Source organism: Trachurus japonicus, chromosome 20, assembly GCF_045865225.1.
Source record: "Trachurus japonicus isolate A0001 chromosome 20, Traja_1.0".
In the NCBI taxonomy this organism is placed as follows: domain Eukaryota; kingdom Metazoa; phylum Chordata; class Actinopteri; order Carangiformes; family Carangidae; genus Trachurus; species Trachurus japonicus.
Window position 1 is genome coordinate 6,772,830 of NC_140926.1, and position 13,276 is coordinate 6,786,105.

Below are 13,276 nucleotides of genomic sequence, written 5' to 3' on the forward strand. Positions count from 1 at the left end.
ATATTAAATAAAAACGACGAACGTGTGCTACATTAACATTTTCCAGAAACCTTCATCCCTTCAACTCCTCTCCTCCTCCTCCTTCAGGACTTCGGTGGAGCCAGGACCGACCCATCCTTCCTTCACATCCTCCCCGCTGTGTCATCCAGCTTCCCGGTGTGTGAGGGTGTTTCTCTGGCGCTGGGAGGAGTCAGCACCACGGACAGCTGTCGGCTCAACAGCTGGAGCACCTCCCGCGTGCTGTGGCGGAGGGTAGCAAGTGCGCATGTGCGAAAGAAGCGGCCTCTTTAATAAGACCCTTATTATAATCTGAACCTAACTCACTATTATTGCACTTTTTACTTCACTATAGTTATGTTAAAGCAAAAGTCAGTGATAAATATTCTTGGTTATAATAGTCTTTATACTGCTTTTAAAGGTTTTGATCTATGACGTTGGATTACACTATTTATTTTACATTTTATTCACTATTTACTTAAAGTGTGACCGGTTGGCAGCTGTGTAATATGTTATACCTCCTGCACAAGAATGTCATGTATGTTCAGTGTCCAAACAAACCAGGATTTTAGTATTTATTTAACATATTATAGTATTTTTTCAAGCCCTTTCCAGAGCTGACCATACTTGCATCGATTATGTAAAAATGGGCAGTAATAAAAATGTATACTTCCATTACACAACATCCAAACTGACACAATTATCGATCCATTTGAGAAATGTTTACATAAAACCCCTCAGTGTTTTTTATTTATTTATTTGACAAGCAGCAGGATCATGTTTGTCACACCTCATTTTTCTTTACATTTGAAAGTAGATACAATAGTCAGTATACCAGTTTTATTACAATATTTTTTTTCTCCTAATTTCATAACATTTAACAAAGAAAGAAAAATAAACACACAACAACTGCAAACGTGAGAAAAGAAAGCATGTTTTTTTAATGTGAAGCCACCAATGTGTCATTGATGTCACAACTAACTCTTTCCCCGGATTTCTTTTTTTTTTTCCTTAATATTCGGTCGACTAGTATGTTTATCAGCTCTTTCCTCTCAAACGGCCATAGGCATTTTCTTTTTGTCGTTTGACGCACAGGTGCGTGGCACTGGTGATGTTGTAAACAGCTTAAAATCAGAAGGTGGGTGGGGTCGGGACGAGGGCCTTACAGGTGGTGGGTGTCGGCTGGCTGTCTGACGTGACGCGATGACCAGTCTTGTTTCTCAAAGATGGAGGCACCAGTCCTGCTTTAAGTCACCGTGCGGGATCACGGCAGACAGCGACAGTCCAAAACCTAAATGAATGAATGGAGCCTGTTTTTTGTTGTTTATTCGTTGTTTTTAAACCTGTGTCTGCCGGTCAGTCACACAGGCGAGTGTTTGTGTGTGTAGGCGGCCCATGGCTCAGCTCCTCTGTCTATGCGACGTAGCTGTACTCGTCCGCCGAGGTCTGGCTTCGCTCGATGTACTGCTTGTCGATGAGCACCTCGATGCACTTCTTGATCATGCTGATACTTGGGTTGAATCTGGCTTTGGACTGATTGATGACCTGCACACGGGGAAGATTGAGAAACAACAGTTAATATAAAGCTTCCACACAAACTCCTGCTACTGCTGAAATTACATCTGCAGATGTCAATTCCTTCTTTTAGCTAAAACATTGATGATCAGTAATGTGCTAAAATACACCCAGTCAAACATTTACTTATGTCTTTATACATTCTTAAGCTTTAAAACTAAATAGATCAACTAATAGAAAATGATGGAAAAATACAGATTAATTCAAATAAATGATCAAGCAATGTATATGAGGCTGTATTTAAAGCCAAATGCTAATTTCAGTATGCTAACACTCCCAATGACTCTGTTGACTTTGTTTATGGGACGCATTTGCTGTGGCATTGTTTCAATAAGCTTCTGCAATCTCACAACTTATTTCTGAGTTTGCAGAGTTGCATTCAAGGTTAAGCTCTGGACTCTGTGGTCACATTGGACCACATTTCTTTCTTGAAGATGATGGTTCCCCACTCTCCGTCCAGTTTTTAATAATTCGTTGGACAGTTTTTAACCCAATTTTAGTAGTTTCAGCAATCTCCTTAGATGTTTTATTTGGTTGATGCATGCAGACTGCATCAGTTAGGGTTAAATAAGTTGTTGCCAGCTGAAACATAATCATCCATGCAGTAATTATCCAGTGGGAGGCTCTGACCTATTAATTTACTTAAATCCAAATGGCGACTTTTTTTTTGGATGAGCAGTGTACATTGTTTAAGCTTTAAAAAGTACATTAACACAGTCCACAGAAAGTCTATCAAAGCAGTAAAAGAGGGACATAGTAATATTTAAGAAAAATGTCAGAAGTCAGGAGCTTTCGTAGTGTGTGTGTTTGTGTGTGTTGTCAGCTGGTAACAAGCTGTTACTTTCACCACAAACATGCACCAACACCACCCCAGGAGTGGTGAACATTATTCCTAACACAGCCCAGAGGTGATGGGGGGGCGGGGGGGTCTTACTTCACCGCTCACACCCGCTCTACATGAGTTCTTTTATATAGACCTGCTCATGCATGAGATGTGCTTAGCGCTAATCCTCCACCTACACCTCCTGATATCATGTTACCTTATACGTCTCTTAAAACTGAAGCTTTGGTTTGGCCAAGGGTACAACCTGTTCTACTGACAGAACCTCCGCTTCAGATGTTATCCCTCCTCGTTAGGAAATTCCCACTAAATCCCTTTGATATGACTTTGAGTGGCAGGTACTGTGCACAAGCCGTTTCCCCGCTCGTCTTTATCAAATGAAGAAATCTAGCGACTCCACAGTAGATTTTCAAAGTAAAGGCGGCCTCCACTCACCTCCTGGATGAGCGCGTTGTGTCGGAGCACCTTGCGGGCCTTCATGATTCTCACTATAGCAGCTTGTAAATACATTTTGCGGTCCTCGTCTACGGCGCTCCTCGTCTGCTCCATTTCCTAAACAACACACAAATACGGTTTTATAGTTTTTAAATGTTAACACAGCAGTAAAAAACAAAACAAATGGGAAAACACGGACGGAGAGCGATATGTCTGACCTGTGGTGTGTCTTTCTGCATTGAAGTCGTGATCTTGAACTTTGTCCTTTTACTGGTGAAACTCATATTTAGTGAAAACGTGGACTCTGCTTCGATGTCCTCCTGTGAGCAGAGCGGAGGAGATTTTAGTGTTTATATAATCCTAACAACAACAGCCTTGATGAGGGAAACTGCACAAACATGAACGTCGTCTAAACCTTTTGTGAGTCGTGGTTGAGCATCTTGACATCCAGCAGGGACTTGATGGTCTTCTGTAGCTCCTTCTCGTTCATCTGGGTGCCGTCCTGCAGCTCCTTGTAGCTCACCGTTTGGCTGTTGTTGAAGGCCAGCAGTACGGCCATTTGGTAGGTGGTCACCATGGCGACGTACGGCTTGGACAGGTAGTTCATTTTCACCTCGCCTGCAGGTGAGGATGGCACACGGGTGAGCGGTGACACATTAAACTGACCCATCTCCTACAGCTTATTACTGAAACCTGTTTCTTTGAATAGGCTTTAATTGATTATTATAGAAGGTTTTTGTTTAGTTTAGATAATAAACATTAATTAATATATGCTTTTTATTTTTCATAATATCAAACTGATTGTAGCAGTTTTGCACCGTCAAGTCAGATCCTCATTTCACTTCTGCTTATTCTACACTATAGCTTGATATGTGAAGATAAACAATTAAAGTGCAACACTTCCTGTACCTGAAAAATAAAAACACAAAAAACAAATATATATATTGGTTCAAACTCGTGCGTGTTTACACTCAGACCTTATGTAATTCGTCTAAGATGTGTGTTTGTGTTACCTGTGCAGAGATAGTGCAGCCAGGTCAACTTCCTCCCACTGAAGTGCTGATTATAGAACAACTCAAACTGTAAAAAAAAAAAGACAAACAGCAGAGTTTATTTAACCACGTGCTCCTGTGTGTGTGTTTGTGTTTGTGTGTATGTCAACAACTGACTGGACAATACACAGAACAAACTCACCATCTGCACACTCTTCTCTAGTTCTTGAGGGATGGCGAATGTGGAGGAGGGGACGTGTGTGAGAGGCCAAGCTCCAGCCTGCACAGACATGTCATACACAACAACGTTACACACTCAAACTGAAAGTGCAAGGCTGCGAGCGGTCGAATCAAATCTGAATGCGGGAGTGGAGATATCAACAGAAGCAAAACAAACAAACAAGATGTTCCTTGAGTCCTCGTGCCTGTTAGTTTCAGCCCTCCTCACCTGTAATACATAGATCTGGAAGCTGATGCCGAGGTCCACCACGGTCTCCTGCGTCTTGATGAAATTGTTGAACTTGTTGTTGAGGTCGGCGCTCACGCTCATGTCTGTGTACATTCTGTGGAGTTTGCTCGTGAACTCGTAGCCACACGCTTGCTGCAGGGTTGGGGAAAAAGAGAGAAGAGGAAAAGATTTGCCTCAAAGTGAAGATCACAGGACACTGACAGGATCCCACCCCCACACACAGAAGACCCTGTTCAGACCTGGCGCTGCGATCACACCGCTAAAAGACTGTGGTCGCATGCGGCACCTCTGACTGTGGTCTGATCAGATCTCAGATGTATCCTGGGTGCGTTCACACCTGCGGTTACAGCTCTCAACTTGTGATCACCACAGACGGACGGATGTTCATACCAGGTCTAGACAGGGGTCTGATTTCACACGACTTAGTTTTTTTTTCTGTGCAGCTTCAGGATTTACCTTTAGTTTGTTGATCATGGCTTCTTCTGAGTCCATTGACAATGATAAACCATGTATTAATCGCTTTGCTAGCATTCTGGCATAAAACTGTGGAAACAAAAAACAAATACGACTTTAAAAAAACAGGACTGATTCATGCAGTGAAGGACAAAGCTGAGTATTTGTGGACTTTTCAGGGCCAGTACTTCTAAAACTATTTTAAGCTCAAACCAAACATCTAGTGAAGGTTTGTAGTTGTACATCATCATACTTGAGAAACTTGAAATACTTGAGGCGTCACGTCACCTTTTGAAAGATGTCCTTGTCGTCTATGTACTTGAACACTGTGATGAAGCTGGTCAGTTTGTCCTCCACCTCGTTCTCCGTCATTCCCTTTGCAGACTTCTTCAGCAGATTGTCACAGTATTTCGCCAGCTGGACGGAGACAACGGGGGGGGACGCGACCCGGTCAAGACACTGTGTACAATGCCGTGTGTGTGTGTGCATGTGCATGTGTGTGTTTTGTGTGTACTCACGAGTTCAGGGGCTTTACAGATGGACTTGGGCTCCCTGAAGTTCACCACAGACGTCAAAGCCTGAGACAGAAAGAAAAGAAATAAACTCATTTAAACTATTCTAAAGGTTAAAGTAAACACATTAACACCTGTATTACTAAAACTGCAATTATAGACATTATAGTGGGAAAAGGCCTGATTTTCAACATCTAGTGAAAGTTGTTCAATGAGGCACTTGAATACCTTATCGAGTGCACTCATGAAGTGCTGATCTCCATTTAGTACTGTGTTAATGAGCTGAACAAATTTACTGTGAACCTCCAGCACCGACTCCACAAACAGGGTTGGCATCTAGAAAAAAACAAAACAAAAAAACACATTTACAAAAGTTAAATACCAAACGTTTGTACAGTATATTTAAAACGTAGGGCGCCTCCAGGCAGAGCGCAACAACTTCTATGGTGGTGCTATAATTATCTCTGAAAAATCACTCAGCAGATCTAAATGTCACCGTTTTACAAGCAAAGTTTTAACAGATCAAATGAAACTGTCAAATCAAGTTACTTTCAAGTTAAAGTAACAACCTGTGGAAGACAGATACTTCAAGCCCCAACGGGCAGAAAAAAAGCATGATTATGGAAATGCACTTGACAATGTACAGTATACACGAGTACAGACATGTATGCAGACACACACACACACACACACACACACACACACACACACACACACACACACACACTGCTGTGGTACTTACGTTTTCCTGAGAGAGGTTACTGGTGCCCCGGATGCCCTCATTGTGGATATGAACCTGCAGCTCCTGGATCATGTGAGGCAGCCCGTTGGCCACGGCCCGCAGCAGGGTGTACATGTTGGCCATGTCTGCACAAAGCAACACGACAAGACACACAATTTAATCACAGCTGCACATAACAATACATAAGTCTTTGTGAATGTACAGTATGTATAATATTTTACACAATAAGAACACAGAGGACGGTGGCAGACTGACCGTCTCTCTTCTCCTGCCGGATAATGCTCTGGCACTCCCCGTGCAGGAACTGCAGATGATCTGCCACCATCCTCTGCTGGCATTCATGGATGACTTTGCCGTAGGAGCTGGGGTGCAGGTACTTCCGACATCGCACCTCTTCGTCTTTCAATCGTGCCAAAACCTGCAGGATGAGGAAGAGAAAGGGCCAAAAAAAAAAAAAAAGGTCAGTTTTGCTTTCAAACAAAAATCCCTAAAGCAGATTTAATTCAGTAAAAAGGCCAGCCCTGCATTTCAATCATCTCTTCAACTCTCTTTGGTTTTAGGCAGACGGAGGAAATGTGGTGGATCGAGTTTCATTTAATTTCACAATTTTAGCATGAAACTGGATTTCAGCAGAAAGCAGAAGAATTGGTTTCATACGAAATGCAGTGCTGAGGAGTGCTGACTCAACATGATTCATACTGGCTGGAAATTGCATGATATGTGACGACAGACCTCTGTCCTCCTAACTGGCTTCAGACACACCAATGATGTATTCTGTTTTTATTCTAAAACTTCAGATCTATCTTCCTGTGGTTAACTGTCACTCCAATCATTTGATGTATTTGATCTCCTCCATGTGACAGCTCTCTGTTTACATTTGGGCAGCAACACTACAGCTTTCAATTCTAGTTTTAAGTGAGTTGTTTTGGCAATAAAACAGTTCAGGTTCAGGTGTGGCTTTATCCCCATGCAGCTTTTATATCTTCATAAAACATTTACTTTTATGCACCTGGCCTGAAACTGTTTTAGAACAACAAATGGACATAGGAGTACAGTCTATGAAAATGATCCCTCCTGATTTTTAGAAACTTTAAATAAAACATTTTTATATTTTTCTACTCTGAACTGATTCAGATCCAGATTTTACAGTACAAAGACGATTATATTTTTATGTCTCTATACAAGTTGAAGCACACAGAAGGTGAGGATACGTACAGTAACAAGACAGGGAAAAATCTGCCTGCCTGCAGCTGTGAACTGGGTCACATCATCAACAATAGTGACTGAGCCTGTCTTGACAGGAGGGGGCTGCTCTGCACCATGGAGTCTATTTCACTGCTCTTTCACCGTCATATTCAACATCAATCTTCATATTAACTTGGCAACACGGTGACAGATCAAACAGGAAGGCGAGGCGCTCTCCCATAATGCCCCCGCTAAAGCTTTAATGATGATCCTGTTTACAGGCTGGAGGGATAAATCTCTGAGAAATCTGATTATTGCTGGTTTGAATGAATGAAAGAGGGAGTAGGTCAGGGCAACTGAAGTCGCCCTGGGGTCTGTGATCTCTGCCTCGGTGGGTTAAGAGTAGAGCTAATACTCTGATTAAAACTCTTATGTCACCGCTCTGATATGACCTGACAGTTCACACACACACACACACACACACATAGAGGCCCTGGGTGAGTGTACATTCATCTAACACAACACAATCATCTGTCGCTAGATGCAGCGTTAGTGCTGAACTCCAGCCACAAGCAAAGCAACTGAAGCATATTCAAGAAAGCAGCTGATGATAAGACTAAACTAGCTCCGACATCACTGTGAGCACATCTACTGTACATTTACATACTTGGCTTATCTCCCCATCTACCATACCGTACCTTCTCCATATACTGTGAGCAGTTGGATTCCTGCAGTAGATTGGAGGCTTCCTGTTTGTAATACTCCCCCGTTTTTGTCAGAAATGGCCCTTCGAAGATTTCCTGATAAAACTGCAACACAAGGGAGAAGATGCGGGACACATAGGCATTTAGTATACACTACATGGATATACAGCACATAGACCTACACATATGAATACATACATGCAATGCATCTTCTCAATAGTGCAGATTAATGAGAATTTGTGTCTGATGCGGCTGTTTGAAATTAAAGAACGCTCCATGTCAGAATGATAAATAAATAAATAATAGCCAGGGAGTCTGATGATTGCTGTCTCACCTTTAGTGGAAACTTCTTCTTGTACTGTTCAACATGAACAAAGGAGTTGATGACCCCGTGGATTACTTTCTGGTTGGGGTTCTCGCCACAACGATCACTGCAGGACATTAAAAAAAAGCTGCTTTTAGACATTTGCTGATCTGGTGGGACACTTCTCCCAAGTGTAGGTTAAAAACTGCAGCCCAACTACATTAAATGGTGCATAGGACTGAAATGCAAGAAAAGTGTATTCGGTAAACACGATGCACCTACTTTTTGATTTCATTCAGCAACATCCGGATCAGGACAGCCTGAAGGGGCTCGATCATTAGCTTCCTCCACATATCAAGCGCCAACTGCGACGACAAATGAAAAGACAGCACGTCACATCAGTGCAGACAATCCTAGAGCAGCCACTGTAATATGGAGATGATGAGGTCTCGACCTGGGCTTCAGATCACAGAAGTTGAATCTCACTAATCTCCTGATCGCGCTGTGCACATACTCTCCTTACTTTGTATCTAATACAGTAGACCGAGTGGATGCATTGTTTATAGCAGTGTGAGTGAATCAGTCTGTACCTCTCCGATCTCCATCAGCGGCTCATTCATGTCCACTCCCCCGTAGCCATACTGCAGGTCTGCTTCTGTTAGTTTGTTCTTCTTGATGAACTGAGTGTTGAGATACCTAAACAAAGCAGGGACGGGGTTAAAACATCAACATCATTTCACGAAGCAGATCAGCTGATGTCTAATATTAGAGATTCAAGGTGACATGAGGGAATTTTTGGAAAAGATTTCATCACTGAATATCATACTCATTTTTTATGTTGCTTTAATGGTTATTAAATGATTAATAAGCTTTGCTCCATGAAGAAAACTGGAAAGATAGGTGATGAATACACCAACTACAGTTTATGGATATCGTATTTTCCTTTTCTTCAGTGATGCAAAATCCCAGCAGGCATTGGGTTTCCTGTTTTAGACCCAACATAAACTTTAACAAAACATTATTTAAGAGATGAGCTCAATTCATTTGAATCTAATAAAGGGCCAACTGAATAAAGTTATTGTGGTACTTTTAACATTAAAAAGTAAATACAGCAGTCCCTCTAAACTTTGTAATAATCAGTAATTGTTAATTACCATTTTTTATATAATAACAGTTAATCTAAATCCTTGTGTTATGTGAAAGGAGTCGATCAAAGCGCTAAAAATCAGCACGAGTCATACCACCCAAGTCTGCAGCTCTATGGAGCAGCTCAGCACTTTGTTTTGGTTTTACAGCCCACACGTCCACTATGTAGTTGTGTCTCACTGCTGCTATTAACCCTCTGCAGGCAGCAGTGTCCAGCCAAACACTCTGATAAACCCACTGTGCACAACCTGCTCAGTCAGTACCAAGCATCAGACAGAGTTGTCCTGTCGACAGGTGAGGACAGTTAACAGTCAGTGACATCCCTACACCGAAAATATGTTTAGACATCTCTTAAAAAAGGCAAACGTTGTCAGCAGGACAACCACCAAACAGAGCGACACTCATATTTTCATGTGTGTCATCACGCTGATCTATGTGGGCTGATTCAGTCCACCTCAAATGATGTGTAGTTTTCACAGCTGCACCATCTGCCTCCATCAGCGGTTGGGCGGTCACACACAGCCTGACTCCTCTCATACACCGAGGCTTTGACAGGCACAGTACACCAGCATCAAATGCTAAATGATGGCTACTGCATGTATCACGACTGGTGTTCAGGACAACTGACGCTGAGACCTGGACGGCAGAATTGCGACTGAAGTGTTTTGAAAGTCTTGTTTCAATTCTGCCGGGACTTCAGTACAACCTCCGCTGCAGGGGAATTTGTGTGACAGGGTGTAAACGTATCCGTCAATAGATGCACAGAGAGCCATTAAGGATAATAAGCAACCCTCTTCTATATAAAGAATGCTACTATGACACTACCAAAGCCAAGAGCACTGTTTCTCCTCTCACGTAAGCTGACATAATAAATTACAAAGGCATATGTATGCAGAGCCAGTCTGGTGAGAAGTACACATAAAAATAGACCTGAAAGCCCTCCAAGGGAGTATTGATTTAGAATGAATCAGGACGCACCAAATGTCTGTTGGCACTTCACACTTAAGCTCCTAAGGGTAATACTTTAAGTTTACAAAAAAATGCAGACGGGAATATTGTTGCTTGTGATAGAATTAGTTCACTGCATCTAACCGACTCTAACGGAGCCTGAGCCAACTTCAAAGACACAGACGGACCTGACAAGAACAGTCACCCATGTCACCTTGTGGCTGCTGTTCAAAGTTGTACTTGAACACAACGCACCGACTACAGCCAAATGACTGCAGACATTTTTGTACAGTCTGCACCTGCAAGCAAGCAAGAGCATCTCTGATTTAGACACCGTTGTAAATTTAAGAAAACAGTGTCATCATCACAGTCTCAGAGTATGAACTGAGATGATTAAAAAAATGTATCCAACACTGTGAAGTTGTGCGGTTTACACCTTGTTGTTTGTGAAAACATAAGAGGCGGAGGAGAAAAAAAAGAACACGCTAAATGGTGATTCATCCTATTGACTCATTGTTATCAGATACTACATCAGCATATCAAAAGGAAAAAGGCCATAAAAGGCAGAACTGTTACCTGTACAAGCAATCCATGTAGTCAGCTCCTTTGCTGTACTCGTCCCAGTATCTGTGGTACATCACTAAAACCTTCTCCTCTGACTCCAGGACTTTCTAAAATACACATAAACATTAAAAAAGCGTTAGAGAAAGGAGCGTAATGCGGGAATAAAGGAAAGATGAACATGACATGTTTTTGTGCTGCTTACCTTATACAACTGCCGGACATGATTCTCAAGAAACACCTTGGTCTCTGTGTATAATCTTTCACCCAAAGGCTCTGGGTATGCAACGCACAAGGCATAAATGTCACTGATGTCCACGTTCAGGTAAATATAAAAGATTAAAAAGGCATTTCAAGTTGTTTAGATACACTTGTGAAGTTTTTTAAGTTGTAATATGTGTGTAATATTGGATACGGCTTTGTGTCTCTCTAAAAATAACTGTTCAAATAACTGGCATAAATTAAATACCTAAATGTTAAAGTCTCAGGATTAGCCACAAGTGGTGTGTTTTCAGTCAAATAATGAAGCTTTGTTCCACGTAACAGCTGTGTGACTTCCTTTCTACAACTCTGAATTGAATAATCTGCAGTCATCTCGTGTTGGAGGTTAAATTTCAATATGTAGTAAACAGGCAGAGGATACGAGAACCGGTCATTCCACGTGGCTCTCTCCACATAGTCGAGCATCACAACAGCCTTGATTGTCGTCAGTAGCTTGTTCCATGTCTCGTCAAAGTCCACCACCCGCGGCTTTAAGGACATTGTACAGTTTCTCTTTCAGCCTGACATAAAAACAAAACACAATATGTGAGTCATAAAAAAAGGGAATTTACAAAAATAAATAAAGTGCTCTTCTTTTGATTTCAGTTTCTTCCCAGTCTGTATCTTAAGAATTTCCCCTTAACATTCTGCATTTGTAGTATAAAGCAAATATAATGTTAACTAGATGAAAGGATGACATTTGAGGAGTGAACAAAGCATAGTAATTACAAAACCAAAACCAACTGTAAATGTGTAATTTAATCAGTTTTAAAAATGAAACTGAACATTAAATGGATCTGAATACAGCATTAAAAAAAGACTGACTAATGTACACTACAGGACATAGGACAGGATAGAAATTAGTGTAATGATAAATACCCTGTTTTAAAAACAGCTGCTCACATTACTATGGTAGCAACAGATGAGATAAACACTGTGCTCAAGTTCATAAGGTTAATCTCACCGGCCATCAACAGTGAAAAACATTGGGATAAACATCGGGGATCGGTACTGTACAAATTACCCGGCGAAACTGCCACATCTGAAAACATCTCAACTTCCACATGAATGTCAAAAGAATCACAGATCACCTACAAGTAAGAGAAACTAGGCCCTGTGTTGTTTCTCGTCATTCATACCAGTTGATTTCACGTCAGAGAAAAAAACATTGCAACATCATCATTCACACTTTTTCAAGCTAACCACCTCACATGAGCCGATAGCCGTCTTTCGAAAGGAAGTGTTAACGTTACAAAGTAAACAGTCCTCTTACAGTCACGATAAAGGGAGCTAAGTTGAGGGTACAAGCTTGCGGGATGCCAACCCCAAAATAGGATGGCTAGCTAAAAAAGGCTAACTAGCCTAGAGCTAGCATGCTACTTCTTCCTGCTCAAGTCCCATTAGTTTTTAAGGCATCAGCTAGCAGCTAGCAGAACGCTAACGTTAGCCTCAGCTATCGCTAGCAAATGGTCATCTTATTTGCAATTTCCCCACATTTGCACTGACAGCTCGGCAAAACGTAGTGCTGTTGTTAAACGAAACAGGTTACTGAGGTCAAGTGTGGACTTTGGGATATTACGTACCTCTGTACAGTATTTACTTGTTATAAAACTCAAGTTTCACCGCTGTCACAGGCTTGGTTTGTCTCACTTACAGGTCTTCCCTACCTCTTGGATTATACCAATGTTTCATATACGGGGGTGTATCATAAACAAGCCCTAAATCAGGCGTGAAGCTGTTTGCCTTTTTAAAAAAAATCCTCGTAACGTGTCATCGAGACACTTTATATTTGGATCAATGTATGCAATATTTATGTATACTTTCGATAAAAAAGACCACATGTACTCAGATTCGTGCCATAAGAATACCCATATATTTATGGTATCGTCTAAAACTACGGAAACCGCTTAGGGATTGAGTATTAAAAATATAACATCAGACATTCACAAGATATTAATCAAATTGTTGTCTGGTTTGATAAAAAAAAAAAAAAAAACTTAGTCTGAAATTATACATCTCATGTACATCTGTGATGTACAGCTAATGATTACCAACGCAGCTATTACAATTTCAGTTTCCTATGAAAATGCCACTGACATGTCCTTCCATAAATTGACAAATAAAAAAAAAGACTTGTGGGAATTTTTTTTT

General features: G+C 41.3%; 1 protein-coding gene across 2 annotated transcripts; it reads right to left on the minus strand.

The window, feature by feature from the left end:
- Positions 1 to 719: 719 nt before the first annotated feature.
- cul2 (cullin 2) lies at positions 720 to 12,804 on the minus strand. Of its 2 annotated transcripts, none has more exons than XM_085763212.1 (21): positions 12,709 to 12,804; positions 11,508 to 11,646; positions 11,070 to 11,172; positions 10,880 to 10,974; positions 8,800 to 8,905; positions 8,492 to 8,574; positions 8,240 to 8,336; positions 7,900 to 8,010; positions 6,272 to 6,434; positions 6,017 to 6,141; positions 5,503 to 5,610; positions 5,281 to 5,340; positions 5,051 to 5,179; positions 4,766 to 4,852; positions 4,289 to 4,441; positions 4,043 to 4,120; positions 3,862 to 3,928; positions 3,264 to 3,466; positions 3,067 to 3,168; positions 2,849 to 2,965; positions 720 to 1,542 (listed from the first exon to the last, which is right to left on the minus strand). In XM_085763212.1, the coding sequence occupies exons 2-21, from the start codon at positions 11,624 to 11,626 to the stop codon at positions 1,411 to 1,413; spliced, it is 2,238 nt and encodes a 745-aa protein (XP_085619338.1). In that variant the 5' UTR covers positions 11,627 to 11,646; positions 12,709 to 12,804; the 3' UTR covers positions 720 to 1,410. The 2 variants fall into 2 exon arrangements, with proteins under 2 accessions (XP_085619338.1, XP_085619339.1); XM_085763213.1 differs by lacking the exon at positions 12,709 to 12,804 and adding an exon at positions 12,217 to 12,330.
- Between the last annotated feature and the right edge of the window lie 472 nt (positions 12,805 to 13,276).